The sequence below is a fragment of the Mustela erminea genome, chromosome 3 (assembly GCF_009829155.1).
Source record: "Mustela erminea isolate mMusErm1 chromosome 3, mMusErm1.Pri, whole genome shotgun sequence".
Taxonomy (NCBI): Eukaryota; Metazoa; Chordata; class Mammalia; order Carnivora; family Mustelidae; genus Mustela; species Mustela erminea.
The window spans coordinates 26,348,638-26,366,127 of NC_045616.1; the positions used below are offsets into that span (position 1 = coordinate 26,348,638).

The 17,490-nt window shown below is 42.7% G+C and overlaps 1 protein-coding gene across 4 annotated transcripts in view; it reads left to right on the plus strand.

Moving 5' to 3' along the window:
* Window positions 1–17,490, plus strand: part of LOC116586014 (zinc finger protein 474-like) — a 57,926-nt gene that overhangs the window by 20,818 nt on the left and 19,618 nt on the right. For all 4 annotated transcript variants that reach the window (XM_032335467.1, XM_032335468.1, XM_032335469.1 and 1 more), the window contains one exon: window positions 5,178–6,424. In XM_032335467.1, coding sequence (XP_032191358.1) covers window positions 5,390–6,424 — 1,035 coding nt within the window. In that variant the 5' untranslated portion in view covers window positions 5,178–5,389. The remainder of the gene's footprint in view (window positions 1–5,177; window positions 6,425–17,490) is intronic.

Below are 17,490 nucleotides of genomic sequence, written 5' to 3' on the forward strand. Positions count from 1 at the left end.
TTTGAGTTTATATTTATTGCAATACTGAGGAACTATGCAGCTTGAATATCACAGATTCTTATTACTTATTTTCTGAGGGTGGTTGTATCAGTCATAAGACAAGAAACCATGCCAATTATTTGATTACAATGTCATATAAAGAGTTGTTAACCAGGAAGGAAGTCGTTACGTAGATAGTAACTTGCAGGATAAAAAAAGAACACAATTCTATGAAGGAGACAGCAGATATCATTCCTAGGGCTGATGTATCAAAGGGAAGAGGTTAGGATTAATCCTGTCTATTACGGAGCACGTGGAGTCCGAGAGTGAGCATAGGGAAAATGAATACAGAAAAGAGTGTTTGGAATACTCAGATAATGTTAATAATTGTCACAACAGATGCACTCTAGCTCCTTCCAAAGCTTGTGGAAAATAAGTTTTTATTTCCATGAAACAAAATATGTCATTCAAATTTGTTCCCCCAAAACAGAATTCTAGGAAAGGAAGATCATGAATGAATTTCTTAAGGACCATTGGTTCATATTTATAGTTTCAATGTTTGTATTTCTGATTTTCAGTAAAAAGTATATGTTTAGTAAGTCAATTTTGCCCCCAAGGTGTACTATCTCAAAAAAAAATTTTTTTTGCTTTTCATAAAAGTAGACCCTAAAGTTTGAAATATCGCTATTAGAATTCCTTTTATGCTAAGCCAATGGCAGCTATTAAAATACAATGGTGTCTCATTAGATTTAGATTCTAGTTATAGTTTTCATGCAAGGAAAAGACTGTTTAAAAGTGGCTACAATACAGTCAGATATTTATTTCTCTTATGTAAATAAAGGCCAAGGGTGACACTTGAGAGCTTGTATGGTGACTCCACCATTATTAGGGACTCAAGTCCATCCAGGTGTCTACTCCATCATGTTAGGAGTCACATGAATGTAGTCTGGTCCATAATGGCTGCTAGATCTCCAGCCATCACGTCCATGTTTAAAGCATCAGTTTGAAGGAAGAAAAGAAGAGCACACTGTAGACACGTCTTATATAATTCTGCAAAGGGGCCTGCGACTTGAAGTTGGGAAATCATGTGCCCAGCTAAAAATTGGGGCTCTCTAAATCTGAGGAAGTTGGGCAAAGTTACTACTGGTGGGGGACTAGTTGTCTTTGCCAGACTGTGGGAGGGATATTACCTCATCAGTCGTAAGCCTTGGTGTGAATAAGTCTATCAGCTCCTTTTTGAAAAAGGGAGAGTTCAAAAGTAAGGGAGACTAGCGAGCATATAAGGACACCAGGCAGGGGAGAATGGAGCCTGCTGAATGGGGTGGACGGAGGATATTGAAGACAAACCTCCTCTATTTTATGATTTTGCTCAGAGCCAGCACCAGCTTCACTCCATGTTTCTTAAGTATTCATTTGTCCATTTAAAGAATTTGGATTCTATACTAACAGGGAAGGGGGCATGCATTGCTTACCTTCATTTTGTTTCAAAAGATTAAATTTTTTTTAAAGATTTAATCCTTTGATTATGCCCTCCCCCCCACACACACCTTTTTTAATAGGGAAACACCTTCTATGCCAAGATGGGTTTGGATTTCCATGGTTATTATATTCATCCTTGTGAGTGTCTCTCCCTTCTTGTGAACCCCAAAGGGCATGGAAAAATGGTATCATGTTGATAAAATGTGATGCCTTCCAAGACATTCTTTAAATATTCTATGTGCAAATATGGTCAAAATGGATAATTCAGACCAACTGGAATGAACATTTCTCCACGGTTGCTTGGGGTAGAGCTGCCTGGCTTTGCAAAGTAGTTCTCTTTATAAACTCGCAACATTGCTTTACGATGTGTCTATGTGGCAAGCCAGTTTCTTAAGTGATCTAACGGTATGTATTTAGTATTTTCCAGTACTTTTGCTTTTAGAACTAACATATAGGGGAGAGTGACTGGCCTTGCTAGGCTTTGCCAGAATCCTGGGTGGAAAGAAACAACACAAGACTCTCCGTTAGATGCTGCGGTTCCCAAAGATTTCACTTCTTCCAGCTACCTCCTCTTTCATATTTTGAAAACTTTAAGCACAGTAAGATAACAATTTTAGGAGGACATTGAAGGAGGAAAGAGATAGTGGAAAAATTTACTAAGATACAGTCAGGAATTTCATGACACTCTCAGGTTTGTTGCAGAGAAAATATGTATAGCAGGAAAATACCTGCACACTGCAAGAACCATCCCTAATTGAAATGATGAAGGGGCGGTGAAGGGAGCAACCGTCTGGCCTCTTGGGGCAGCTTTTGCTTTCACCCTGTGCTCATTATACCACCCCAGATCCCCCTGGCCCATCCCCATGTCTAGGAAATAACACAGACTTCTCCCAGGGATGTTGGTGTGATCGGGAATAGGATCTGTATTGCACAGGCTGCAGATGGCCAACGTCATCGAGAAAACCACTTCCAGCAAACTAAAATGAGCCCTGTTGCTTTGGGGAAGATGCTGTCTCCAGGAACCCCAATCTCGCTTTTCTGCTTTTTCCACCACAGGGGCTTGTTCCCCACACACCCATTCCCCCGCCCCCTCCGTGCCCTGTTTTCCTCCTCCCTTTAACACTTCCTTCTCAAGGGCAGCATAAAGGCCGGTGGGAGCTTAGTTACCTTCCCATGAGACGTATGCATCCTCCATTAAAACCGGGATAAAAACTAAAGAGAAGAAGCTCTGTCGGTAGAATCTAAGGCAGAATGAATCATGGAAAGAGCCAACTACTAGAGCCAAAGAGAGCTGGAAGGGGTTCCCAGTTCTGTCACTTACAGACGGACTGGCGTGGGCCAGTCTCTTGTCTTTTCTGACTCATAGTGTCTTCACTTGTAAAACTGAAACAATCATACCTGCCTTATTTTTGAGAATTAACTGAAACACTGTATATAACAAATTTGTACAATATCTGATGCATAGTTTGTATTCAGTAAATACTTGTCCTCTCACCTGATCCTAAGGGAGACAGGAGTTGCTGGGGTGAGTTATGGGGCCTCCCCAGTATTCTGATCTGCTGGGAGCCGTGTGTGTGTGTTCGTTTCTGTGTATGTATATGTGTGTGTGTGTGAGAGAGAGAGAGAAACTGTGAGTAAGTTTAGGGGGAGTAAGGTTATGTAATTGCATTGATGTCTCCTGTCTTCTTAAGTTCTTTTGTTATCTGCAGCGTTCTGGTATGAAGAAAAATGGAAAGGAAACCCAGGATCCTTGATAAACAAGATGTCCGAACCAAGGAAGCAGAGTGGTTTGGAGGTTATTACCCCCACATGCTGATCAAAACCTCATGAAATCATCTTCCTAGGTTCCTTCTGTTTTTTAGACCCCCTTTTTCCTTTGGATGGTGCCAGGCAGAGGACCCATTTTGTTTCTGTGAGCTTCATTTTCTGTGCTGGCTACCCTGGGGCCAGCATTCTTTTGTCACATGTGTTAATATCACTGTCTTAGGATCTGTCAAAATGAAGAATCGCTTGCTTTCTGTGCCAGAGCTGATCCGATAGTCTGTCTTATTTGCAAAGATCCAGACCTTCCTTGGCACCAAAATACAGAAACGAGGCATAGGTCTTAAAGCTCTTTTTGTCTTTCATCAAACACAATGCCCAGTGTTGTGATATTACCAGCAGCCTGAACTCAGGGGTCTCCTGTGGTCTGTAGGGTCCAGCCTCAGGTCAGGAGCTGATCCCTTTGTGATGGGGGGGTCGGTGATACAGAGCCTCTCACCCAGACCCTAATCCCTCTTCAGGAAATGAAGGAGGCCCTAAAACGCCGAATGGTAATCTTTCTTGGACCCTAGAGAATAATCTTCACCCTGGGTGAAACTGACTCTTGCCTCTTTCCAGGGTAAAAACTCCTTACCCTTCTGCCCATGATGAGATTTTATCAACCTGCCCTTCTGGTTTTTCGGGGAAAATCATGAGCCATATTTTTACAAAAATAATTTTGAAGATAGATAATATCCATCTTAATATCTAGTATGGAATATAATTATGTATGATTAAATATAATAGTACATTAATGAATTATTATTGATAATTAACATAATTTAAATTTAAAATAATTATAAATAATAAATAATAAATATAATAGATACTATAACAATATATAATATATAAATATAAAGTATATTTATAGATAATAGATATTATCTATATTATCTACCTTCCATATTATAGTTATTATATATTATATATGATAATATATTCTGTAATACATAACTATAATATAGAAATAGATAATATTTATCCAATTGTATATTATTTGTGTTATCTAATATTAAAATTAGTATCTATATTATCTATCAGTATAGCTATAGATACAGATAGAGATAGAGATAATACAAGGAGCTAAGTACAATAGTTACATAAAGAACATCAAGCAAAATCTGAGCATCTTCATCCCCAGGAAAATCTATAGATAATTTACCAGGAAAGGTTGTAGGCCAGGGTTGCATTCTTGGTTTGACATCTATGGCCCCAATTTATTCACACTCCATTCCCATCATAAAGAAAAGTGGATACATGTTAGGTTATAAGAAGTTTACCCCCTCTGTGGGTTTTCCTGATAACATTCATAATATCTACTATTGAATTCCTTTGGCAGGTGTTCTTAAGCTTAGGCTAATGGGCATTCATTAAGTCGGGCCTGTTACCATATCTTGAATAAAATACATATTATGACCAAAGATATTTGATCAATTATTTCAATAAAATTCGTTTCACTTGAGATAGTAAGATCTTTGCCTTTAATACCATAGGCTTCAGAGAACTGTCAAAAGGATCCATGACACTAAAAAGTTAAGAATGCTGAAGAGGGTAGAAATGACTTTCTACATTATCAGCAGTTTCATTAACTGAGTTGTCACAGGTCTTAGTTCTGTCTTCTGTGGTCTCACCATCATGCCTCTGTTGGATTGTGCCGTGTGTGATTGTTGGTCTTTGGGCAGAACACTACTTTCAATACAGTAATAGTGCGATTCATAGTGGAAATTTTCTTCAAATTTATTTCAGCATTGACTGAACAGCTCTTAGGTGCTAGTTACTGTCTAGCCAAAGAGGACACTAGGTCAAAAACATATATATATTACTGCTCTTTACTGACTTATGATCTAAGGGGGTGTGTGTGTGTGTGTGTGTGTGTGTGTGTGTGTGTAATGAGTTATTGATTTATGTTTCCCCCACAGATCTTGGAGGCATCTGAGGTTTAATGAGGACTTTCCAGCATTCCAGACTGCTGCCCTGCAATGAAGCTGTGAGTCAGAGTCTCTGGGTCTAAGAAGTTGGCAACAATGTGGAACCCCAGGACAGCCAACCTGACTAACCTTCAGTCTGAGCAGAATCCCAAAATGAGTCTGGCCTGAAATCAGAGCAAGCCTAGAGAAAGACTTGCTTGTTGATGGAAACAGGAAAGGAGAAAAAGGTTTGCAACAAATTGCAGCAGGCTTTCCACCATTCTAAAGAGCCCACCTTCCTTCTCAGCCAGGCCCTTCTCTGTGGGGACTCCCATTCCAGCCTTTTGCCAGACACAGAGAATGTCAGTCATGCAGGAAAAATAAAGACAGGACCTCAGAAAACGAGGCCTGGGACGGTAATACTCTCACGACAGTCCAGTAGGAGAATTATGTCGGAAAGTCAGCCCAGCCCCCCGGTGATCCCACCCCGCAGGCCTGGGTTCCGGGTGTGCTATATCTGTGGCCGAGAATTTGGGTCCCAGTCAATTGCCATTCATGAACCCCAGTGCTTGGAGAAGTGGCGGATTGAAAACAGCAAGTTGCCCAAGAACCTGAGGAGGCCAGAGCCCTCTAAACCTCAGCCTCTCGGGGGCAGCGGGTCCTACGATCTTCAGGCAGTGAACGAGGCAGCGTTCCAAAGTTCCCAGGCTCAGCTGCTGCCCTGCGAATACTGCGGCCGCACGTTCTTGCCAGATCGGCTTCCCGTTCACCAGAGAAGCTGCAAGCCCAAGGATGATGGGACCAGAGCACCAACCCTCAGCAGTTCTGATGATGGTGCTGGTCCCAGGAAGGCTGCTGGTAGCATCCCCGTCCGACCACAGACTCTCACCTGCTACATTTGTGGTAGGGAGTTTGGCACTCTGTCCCTTCCCATTCACGAGCCCAAATGCCTGGAAAAGTGGAAAATAGAAAATGACCGGCTCCCCAGGGAGCTCCGCCGACCACTCCCACAGAAGCTTCAGCCACTTCCCACCGGACAGTCCAACCAAGAGGGGCCAAGTCAAACCCAGCTGGTGCCCTGTCCAAACTGTGGCCGGACCTTTGCCCCGGACCGCCTTCTGGTACACCAGAGGAGCTGTAAAGCTCAACCTAGTGGACCAAAGATTCAGGATTTAACCTTAGGGAGTAAAGATGCCCTAAAAGAGTCCGCTAAGTCCAAACAGCAAAGGAACATGGCGGCACCCACGGTGACTGATAAGGTAATTCATGCCTCATGAGATGCATTGGGTGGACCCATGGGTACATTGAGAGAAAACTATCCTCAGGGGATATGAAAGAAATGAGAGAATGAGAGAAAACTATCCCCAGAATCAGCTGCCTCAGCCCCTAGGATAGTTTCTTTCAATGCCTTGCCTCTGCCTCAGTGCAGCCTGTCTGGTTGACCAGGGTCGGACCCTCTATCTTGATTGGCAAAGTCGATCTAAGAACATCCCTGCCCAGTGGGTTTGTAGTCCTCTTCCACTCTGCCTCCTCAAAGAAAGAGAGATGGACGTCCTTCTTCCCTGATTCCTCATACCAATAATCCTTGGGAGAGACTGTTATTTGAAAATGAGTCATTAATGCTGTGTCTACATTGCAGAGATATAATTCCCATTCCAACAGCCAATATTTATTACCGGTTTATTTTAGTCATCTACCTTAGGAATTCGTTCTTGGCAACGCCGGGTTATGCTGAGTTTATCTTACTAAAATAGAATCTGTGTCAAAAACCCCAAATGACTTTAGCAACAATTAGGCACTGGAGCCCTCACAGAAAGAGACATGCTCCTCCAATAGCATGTTTTCTTTTAACGTGATTATGATATGCGGGACGTAAGCCCCAGGGCACACCCTGAACTGATGAGGTGTGGGTTCATGGTTCTGGGAAGGGCTCAGTTCCCGCTGCTGTTCTGTGTCCTGTGTTTGGGCTGGCCAGCAGGCACTGCTCCCCACTTGGGGACTTGGGAATAAGCATGACGCCGTGGGTCCCTAACCCGTACGGTGAAGTATTGTTTACCGGAAGGTTCCCCATCAACCATAACTGGGCAAGAATGCTTATGAGGTTGACTCCCCATAAGCCATGGTCCTTGTGCTTTGTCCTGCCATTAAGCCTGGGTGGATGTGACTGCACCATTTTGTGTCATACCTTACAGGATGTCAAATCATGAGAAATAGGTAAAAATCTTTTCTCTGTGGTTTGCTACCTAGAACACCTCACCTGTAGGGATGCTCTCTTTTTTTTTTTTTTTTTTTTTTTTTAATGTAGGCTCCACCCCCAGTGTGGGGTCAAACTCATGAGCCCGATATCAAGAGTTACATTCTTTACTGACTGATCCAGCCAGGCACCTCTCTCTCTTTCTTTCTTTCTTTCTTTCTTTCTCTCTTTCTTTCTTTCTTTCCTTCTTTCTTTCTTTTTTTTTTTTTAAGATTTCATTTATTTATTTGACAGAGAGAGATCACAAGTAGACAGAGAGGCAGGCAAAGGCGGCGGAGGGGGGGAGATGCAGGCTCCCTGCTGAGCAGAGAGCCCAATGCAGGACTCGATCCCAGGACCCTGAGATCATGACCTGAGCAGAAGGCAGCGGCTTAACCCACTGAGCCACCCAGGTGCCCAGGCACCTCTTTTAATGGATGGTTTGGGGGAAACAGGTTACCCAAGCTCTTCTAAAAAGATTAAACCAGAAGGACTGGGGGTTGGAGGACAGGAAGCAGCCTTTTGTTTTTTTTTAACTTTTTACTGCAACTTTTCTTCCTTACTTTTGTATTGCATTACATTGGCAGTCTTCTAGTACTTTGTCTCACTTTCGTGTTTAAAATGAAGTGATTAGAAACTTACTGGTTTAAAAGATTCCAGGACTATGACCATAAAGCCCAAGAGTCAGACTAAGAGAGGCTGGGCGAGTTTTCCGATGAACACTGAAGAAAGAATGGTTATTTTCTGTACCGAAATCAAAACCCACACTCTAACGTGTGGCATGAGCTGCAGGCTGGTCTCATAAACATGATCTGCTTTTCCCATCTCCTGGCTGTTGCTTTTCTTCCAAAATGTGTGGGGTCTGGATTCAGAGAACACAAGAATCCGTGTCTCAGGGCCACGAATCGGCGAGTCCATTAGCTCTCTGACTCGCCCCCCTGTTTCCTGAGTGCACGCATTTGCTTCACATGTTCTCAGTACAGATCTCGAGATAGGGAAGAGCGTGGTCAGGATTCCTGTGCTCCTTGTTGTAACACATACTTCGTGCCAAGAGGCTGAGCACAGCGTGTTCTCACTCAGTCGTGACTGCTGAAAGAGGCTGGCCCGGGCTCACGGCTTCCCAGGAAGACCCCTCCTGCCTCAGCCAGGCATCTGGGGGGGAGATGTCAGAAGAAGGGGCCACAGCGGTGGCCCTCGGTGACTCGGGCGTTTAGATCAAAGCGGGGCTGTCCGTCAGAACAAAGGCATCTGGAGGACATGGCTGTGTCACAGCACCACCAACCCTGCTCCTGGACCTGAGGAGCCGCAGGGCAGCGGGAAGTTGGCGCTCACGGCTGTGAGACGTGTGCTGGCCCGTTTGGGGACCACACAGGCTTTCGTGAAGGGCATAGGAAGGTCATCCAACATAGGGTCCTTTTCGTTGCCAGACTTAAAGCAAGCTTGCATGAATTAAAATGGAGAAAACTGATAGGCTTCAGAGAGGCATAAGATCTCTTGAAGCAACGGACTTGATTTCTTCCCTAGAAGAGGTATTTGCCATTCCACAGTGCTTTTCACCAAGAAACCTCTCCCAGGCAGTGTGGTTTTCTCTTTCAGTTATGATTTGATCTATTGCTGTTTTTCTTCCTTTGTGTCATTGAAAATTTAGAAGTACAATTTCTTTGTATCATTCAAAATTGAAATATGATGGAAAATCATCCATTTCCCCTGAAGATCACTGCCTTGTGCACGATTAGATCTCCATATTTCATCTGCCGGTGACAGCCGACTTTTGGCTTTGGCACAGGCCCGTTCTTGTTGCGCTTCCGATGTGCGCTGCTTCTCTTGTCAATCAGATTCTAGAATCCTTGATCTGACGGCGGATCAGCATCAGAGCTTGCCTGGTGCTCCTAGAGGGTTCAGTCTCGTAGAGAATTCCGGTGAGGGAGATTGCGGGGCTTGGAAAACAATTCACTCCGGTCGGGCAACAATACTGTTCCGCTGGCAGAGTGAATTACACGTCTGCTCAGAATGTTCCTCCAACATAGACTGGCTCAGTTCTTTTATGACACAGGCGCTGCTGTTACCCTTCAGTCAAACCCAAACGCAAATAAATACCGCCTGAGACGAGTTCTTCTCCGAGACTTCCGCGGGCATTTTGCTCTAGCTCTGCTTTGCCCGCTAACCACCTCATGAGCTTGAGTTAACCTGTTGTGTCTCCTCCAGAACACAAGGCTGCATTTACCCTTTCTGATCTCACAGACGAGCTCTGAAAGATGCTAAGCAGTATGTAAGCGGGATAAAACCCTGAGTGAAGATCTTTATTTCGAAGGTGTGGCGGCTCTGGGGTTGCTGCACCTGCATTATATGGTTTCATGAGCTGAATCACCCTTTCTTTCTTTCCTCCAAAAACAAATGGAAAGGCTGCATAAGCGATCTCCACTTTAGCAAGATTTTAAAAGTGATGGTACATCCAGATGAAGTTTCAATGCCTAATATGGAAACCCATAGATTATCCTTTTAAATGTTAATATTGCATTTAGTTCGTCTATTAAATTTTGTCTCTTTAGTAAGCCTACCGTCTATTTTAGTAAGCAATTTCCTAAGTGAAGCTGACGGGTACAGTAATAGAGGTCATTATTGCTCTTGATTTTAATATGAATGAATAAATTTTAGTGCTAACATTTTAATATTGGGGGGTAAATGTTGCCCTTTTCTAAAACCCGATCATCTTTCAATCTTTGATTTCAGGCCCTTTCTGGTTAATTGGAACACAGATCAGTAGTTAACTAAATATCACTACAAACCAAAATGAGGCCTTAGTCTCATTATCTTTTATTGGTTAGATAATGCTTGGGGTTATTTTCTTAGAATTCTGCTTGTGACCTGTGAAACATTATTCCTAAAAATCCCATACTATATTATGAAATAAGCGTTCTTTAGGGAAATCATCTCTTTCCGTAAATGATTCTCTCTGAATCTAGTTTTAAGCTACCTTTGTCATCCTAGATGTTTAGGTTTGAACTAAGAGCCCATTAGACACATCTCTAGCATCTGGTGCTGCCATCTGGTGTTTTAAAGTAAGGTCTCTGTGCTGTCAAAAATACTATTGTTCTCCTGTTACCTCCAAATATATTAGAGAAGGTGTCCTTATTATAGATGCACATTTGCATCTACTGGCTTAGAAACATTTGGAGTTTAGGCAAAAGCACAGAAGAAAGGAAACTGACTTTTTATTGAGTACCTTTATGATCAGCCCTATGTATGCATGGTTTCCTTTGAATTTTACCATAACACAGCTACAGTTTTTCCACTTTCCACCTGGGGAGACGGAGGTGAAACAACCTGTCCAGAGTCACCCAGTGGGTTTGCTAGTGGGTGTCAGAACCAGATCTGATTCCAAAGACCCTATCTTTTCAAGTCTAAGAGACACAGTATGTGTGAGATACAAAAAGGGTGTAAGTGTTAAGTCCAACAGAGGATAGAAGTGTGTTTATTCAGCAAATATTTGTTGTTAGGCATTGGGCTGAGTCCTCAATAGAGAGTCCTAAAAAAGACACAGTTGTTGATCTCATGGAATTTTTATTCTTACGGAGGAAATAATAGGAACTAAATATAGAATTCCAAATTGTGATATGACAGTGTCTAATGGTGGGAGGTTGACATACAGAATCTTGGTTAGAGAAATCCTCTGGGAGGAAGTGATACGTCAGCTGCACCATGACAGGTAAGAAAGAAGTAGCCAGGAGTAAAGATGTGGGGAGAAGGGAATAGGGAGAGGAAGAGACATTCTGGCCGAAGCTCATGCGGGCAGAGCTCGATGAGGCATACAAGACGAGGCTGTAGAAGCAGTAAGTCCCTGAAGCTGCCCAGCGAACAGAGGTCATCCGTTGTGTGGCTCTTGAGGGGGTCCAGCTGAGAGAAGATGAAAGCTTGGCCAAGCGCGTTGATAGCCAAGATGGAGATAAGGTGTAATAGACATAATTTGATGGCAGTTGGGATGTTGGAAGTGTTGAGGAGGGGTCAAATGTGGCTCCCAGACTTCTGGTTTGAGTAAATGCTCTGGTGCCATTTTCTAAGATAAGTCTGGAGTCAGGGGAGGATCTTGAAGGTTAAGACCAATAGCTCCTTTCTGGATGCAGCAAACTCAAAGTCCTTGTGAGAAATCTAAGTGGGTAAGTCAGGTTGAATATAGAAGTCTGGACCTCAAAAAAAAAAAAATTGGACTGGGATATATATTTGTGCATTATTAATATATATTTAAAGTCATCAGAAGGAGTTGTGGTTTGGAAAAGGAAGACGCCAGGCTGAGCCCTGAGGCATTAAATGATGTAGTGGTTAGAGGAGAAGGAGCTGGAGAGTGAGAGCCTGGAGACACTGCAGAAAATGTCACAAACAAGGGTGTGGAAAGCAGTGTGGGATGCTGAGAGGTGGCGTAGGATGAGGGCCAAAAAAATACCTGTTCAACTTGGCAATGTGGATTGAGTCTCATAACCTTGGAAAGGACACATTTCGTGTAGTGCTGGGGGTTCCAGAGTGTGTGAATGATAAAGATCGTGTCCTTGGGGTATTGTTGCTGTGAGCATCTTTGCCACAGACATCTTTGTCCCAAGTACTTTGCTGCGGATATTTTCACCTTGTAACGCATGCGCTAAACAGCAATTTGGCCATAAAAGACAAAATAAGTGGTTGACAGTTTGGTTTCATTTCTTCACTGACAAAGTTTCAGTTTTTACATGATATAAATCTTACCTAGCCCTCATAAAGCTCCATCCAGGGACAAACAGACGTCGTGATCTTAAAATAGTGAATAACACCACCATATGCAGACTTGATAGAAAATAGAGTGATAAAACTTACTCGAAGTGTGAAAAAAGAGAGTGGGAAGCCAGATTGTATACTGTACTCAACCATACAAGAAAATGATAATACGTCAGTGACAATGAAAACCAAGCCCAGCAACACATGCGTTACAGCATGAGTATTTCACATTTCCCATAGAACTTTGGAACATCTATTGACAGACGTGACAATATGCCAAGAATGAACAGTGTAGAAGGCTTTCACGATGGAACTCAAAGCTCAGTTTCAAATATGCATCCTTGTATTAGGAAAACTAATACCTCTCTGAAGGAAGAAATGAATACTTTTATTTCTTTTTATGTTTCATTATGTCCTTTTTACTGTCCCTCTTTTATTTTTCATTATTTTATCCTTCATGTCAAAATTGCCTTACCGCCCATTAGGTATGCAGCAAAAATGCTTGCGAAAGTTGCTTACAGTGAAACTACCTTGAGCCAGTCACGGGAGGGTGCGTTTTGAAACGTTGGCCTTGGAAGACCAATGGGTAGGCTAGAAATAGAGATGGCACATTAAGAGAGGTTTCTATAGGAGATGGGAAACTCTAGAACATATATGAATGTTTAGGATCCTGATTCAGTGGAGAGAGGGGGTTGAAGATGCAGGAGAGGTCATAGGGGCAAGTGTGAACCCTGGGGAAGAAACACGCAGTATTGGGTGAGATCCTAGCACACCGGGAGGGTAGGGTTTGACAGGAGACAACACTTACTCATGTCCAGAGGAGGTTGGAGTGCAGATAAGGCAAGTTTGTAGGCTGCTGGTGGGAAGATGAGGTAACTTGGATCTGTTCACTTCTATCTCATGTTTTCTCAATGAAATACCAGTCAAGCCTATCAAGCCCATCAGATGAGAAAAAGAGGCAGAGGGAGAAAAAGTTTGATTTTAAGAGTCTGCTTAGTCATTTGTCTCTTCATGCCTTCAGTTAGACTGAGTTCCTGAAACCAAGACTAAGGCTAGGCTCCTGGAACCATTTACCTCTATGATTCCCAAACACAAGAATGTCTTGGAAGTCTTCAGAGATGGTAGATGAAACATTCAGTGGGATCCTTCAGGGGATTCTTAGCCTTATAATCCTCTTAAGTGGCCTTAATTCACCACCTCAGCCGTGTTGATGTCATGAAGACCAGCATCGACCTCACAAACTGCCCCTGATGATGCTGAGAGCTGGACCACTAATGTCCAACTCCATGTGCCATTTCTTCATCTTTCCTTGGTGCCAACCATGCCCGCATACCAGGGAAGCCATTCTTGGATCCCATGACTCTCAGGTGTACCAACCACAACTGTAAGGTAACCAGACCAGTTCTCTTCTGCATTCTTGATTCTAGAAGCCAGCCCAAAGGAATCTGTGCTTGTATATCATGTGTGGACTCTGTGTGTACTGAGGGTGGGGGAGTAACAGCATCATCCGTGAGATTGAGGTATCACTTCCTAATATGAAAATATGAAGAGTAATGCTCGTCTGTACCAATGACAGTTTAACATAATTATTTTTTAAAATCAGCTTCAAATTATAATTGTACATATGGTAGCAGAGACCCTAACAGGGTTACCTCATCCAGAGCCCAAAGACAAGAAATATTAGGTAGTTATTGCCACTGGTGTTCCAATATGTGGCTTTCTGCTCCTATATTTGTATAACAAATATACTGACTGTCACCTCTGTGAGAAGAGGGTATCATATAGAATAAATTCTAATATTAGTCAGTCCTAAAATGGACAAATCTACAACACGCCCCAGTCTCAAAACAATTAATCCAGCTTAAATAATTTCATACGTCTTTATGTGCTTGCTTTTCCCAGTCATTTCCGTCTCCCTACTTCCAGCCCCAAGCAGACATCTGTATTTTCTGATTGTCGATACTTAGTAAATTGTTGTGTAATGACTGAATGGATATGCATAGTTCTTAGAAATCCAAATTCCAGGATCAACAACCAACATCTCTCCCAAGATTCTTAGAACTTCACCAAAGGCAATACAACCTTGAAAAAGTTCTTCCTGAAACAGAGGTGATTCTCCTATGAGCAGAATCTCACTGCTAAATCGTTAGACAAAAGTTCAGCCTCTGACTTAGGACTCTGTCTCTTGCTTTCTCTTTATATGGTATAATTCACCTCCTTCTTACATCTACTTCCCTTTCAAATATTTACCGCGATGAGGTTGAGTTACTAAGAGATGTCCTAGAAATTGAAGCAGGGCCTAATATTCCCAGGAACTCAAGAAGTTTCCAGTATTTCAATATATCAATATTATAATATTCCTCTTTGGCCTTCTCTCTGAGCTGCAGAGCCTGTTATTATATAAGATGGAGACAAATCAAGCATTGGAAATAACCCAGCTTCCAAGTTCCAAGTCGGATAGTATCTATGATTTGCTTTTTTTCTCTCTAACTGTAAAACCTGGGGAAAACTGAATGGCTTTCTCTGTTTGTGAGTTTTTCCTCCCTTACTCCTGTTGCTCCCTTGATGGTTCATTTTACCTGTGACCTGAAAGTCTTTGAGGGCCACAGGTCAGGTCTTTTGCAAAACAGAGAAGCACCAGAACCAAACACCAGGGACATCTTCCAGCCGTTTACTTCAAGGAAAGTCAGTCTTGATAATAATTTGGCAAGAGACTTACTTGATCGTACACCTCACCTTCTAACCAACACCCTTCTAGAACATCAGGAGCAAAAACAGTTTATCTCAAATGTGAGAAGAAAAAGAAGGAGGAAGAGGAGGAGAAGAAATAACTTCAGCCAAGAATCTGTATTCCTTTTAGAAGCAGAGACCAACTTGGAATTTGTTCTTTGACTTATATTTTTCAGCCTTGTATCTCAGGATGAGCACTTAAATAACTAAAATGCTAAGCCTATATTCCGAATACTAGTAGCTTGTTTTTTAAAAAAAATCGGTACATGCAGATACTTGAATATTAGCAGCCCTTCCAAATGATTGGCGAAGTCTTATCTTTCAAAGGAGCAAAACAAAACTCCAGATCATAAGTAACAGACTCTAATAGTGGGCCAATACACAGGCTGGGTCGGAAAATTCCTTAACGTGGCATCCAGTGATTTCCAAAAACAATTCTGTTTCAAACAACGATCCTTCCAGATGTGACATTTGGGTAGAATTGTTTGAAAACACCAGAAGGAAATGTGAAATACCAGTGGTTTCTAGACAATCAAATTGCAATTGTTGTGGTTTCAGACGGAGCTATACTGTTTCTCCTATACATTAAAATGCTATTTATACTTTGCATGTGTATGGAGTGCCCGAGGGAATGGAAACTTAATTATACACATTCAGTCTCCATCAGGTTTGTTGGAATTATGCTTTAAATGGCCGCAGGCAAAATTCTGACTTTGGGAATGGAGTCTCTGATGAGCCGGTCTCATATTCTGATCTCATTCTACTTGTTAGCGCCTTGTGTACACTCCCTGTCTCTACCAACCCTCACCTCGAGATATTGTTGGAAGGAGCTTGGGAGAATCCGAGAAAATCCTTCACAGGAAAGTCTTTCATAGGATTATCCGCATTTTTGAAAGAGGATCTGGAAGGAGGGCGGTGTTCAACCCAAAGGAAAGAACATTCAAGGTAGTCCAGAGAACAGATGGGGGAATTGTGCTGGTTTCTCTCAAATCCTACCCAGTGGCTGATTCTGCAGACAAATAAGACTGAGCATGATGCTCTGCTAACCTTTGATGACCTTACCTCTACCATGTTTCTAGAAGCAGCTGGAATCAGACAGACCTGGAATCTGCTAATAGATGAACAATGAACTCACAGAACTTTGAACCAATTACTTAATTTCTCCAGCTTCTATTCCCCCACTGTGAGAGGCTGAAATGAAAGCTCTCGCACACAGGATCCAGGATGGTGTCTGACAAATCGTCCCTTGTCATCTCCTTCCTGCCCCTTCGCAGTGGCAGGGGCAGAAGAGCTACTCTCTGAGGGAAAACAAGCTTCACTACTTATTAACTACTCTGTGCCTCAGTTTCCTGATTTGTAAAACAGGGCTCTGAGTCCTGCCCAGGGGATTAGAATGAGAACTATTGGAATTAAAGCATGTTAAGTGCTTAGTACAAGTCCTGGAACTTAGAAAGTGCTGGAGCATGATTAGCAGCTACTTGGTCAGATATTCTGAATATTGCAATGTTCCTAAGGATTTCTACAAGAGCTTTTGTCCTTTTCTCCACACAGATGGAGGAGAAAAACTTGCCCTCTTATTTCTCCATCCGAACTTTCTGCCTTTTCTGATACGCTTTGTGCACTTAACCACAGACATTTCAATTATTTGGCCCTGGTGGAAGGAATCAGGAGTGTGGAAAATCTAAAACATCCATGAAGACCCAACTCCTCTATGTTTAATTTTGTTGTGCAGAAAGAGGAACACGGTCAATGGCATGACACCCATCCAGAGAGCCTCAGAGTCCCTCAGCCTCGGGCAGGACGCGCCCTGCTTTTGACAGCCAGTGATCAGGAGTGGGGAAGCAAAACATCCTCCGGCAAGCAGACAACTTGTGGGTCATGCCCAGTTCCCGGGCACATGGTTACTATGTGGTCTTGGAAACCATCCTCAGCCTTTAAAGTAAAAACTTCTTCAGACCTCGGGATGGGTGTCAAGACTCCAGTTGAGTTCTGTTGGAATTGCCTCAGGGCTAAATTCAAAGAAAACAGGGAATTCTTGTTGTGACCATCTGTTAATTTTCACTGCACATGCTTTAAAAACAAATAAACAAACAAAAACAAAAACAAAAACACCTCCCCTGTGACCTGGAGGGTTTTGAATTCCACAGCCTGAGATTCAGTCCTTTGATTCCCAGCTAAAACGCAAAGATTTTATAGATGAATAACAAACCCTCTTTAGCTATTGGCACATGAATGCCCATTAACCACAAGTTCGGGTCATCTCTTAGAAATGAGATAGAAGCCAAATACCTTTGATTGGAGAGAGGTATAGGGAGATAGTTACTCAGGGCCTTCCCCTCCTCAAGTGCTTTCAGGATTTGGGTAGGCTGCCTGGAAGGCAATAGGGAGTGGTGGAGCCTGTGGTATTTTGGAGAGTAAGTCCTCCTCAAAGATATCATATTTAACACTTTTAAGAACCTCATGCTGGTCAAGTACAACAAGACTGTCTGTTGACTGAGATGGTCATTGGTCCATTGGGTTACAGTCGGAGATCCAGAGTATGAAGCAGAGGGAAGGGAGTTCTGGGGGGTAGCCTGGCTAAGATGCTGCAAAGGGGACAGCCTGAGTCGTGAAGGACCCATG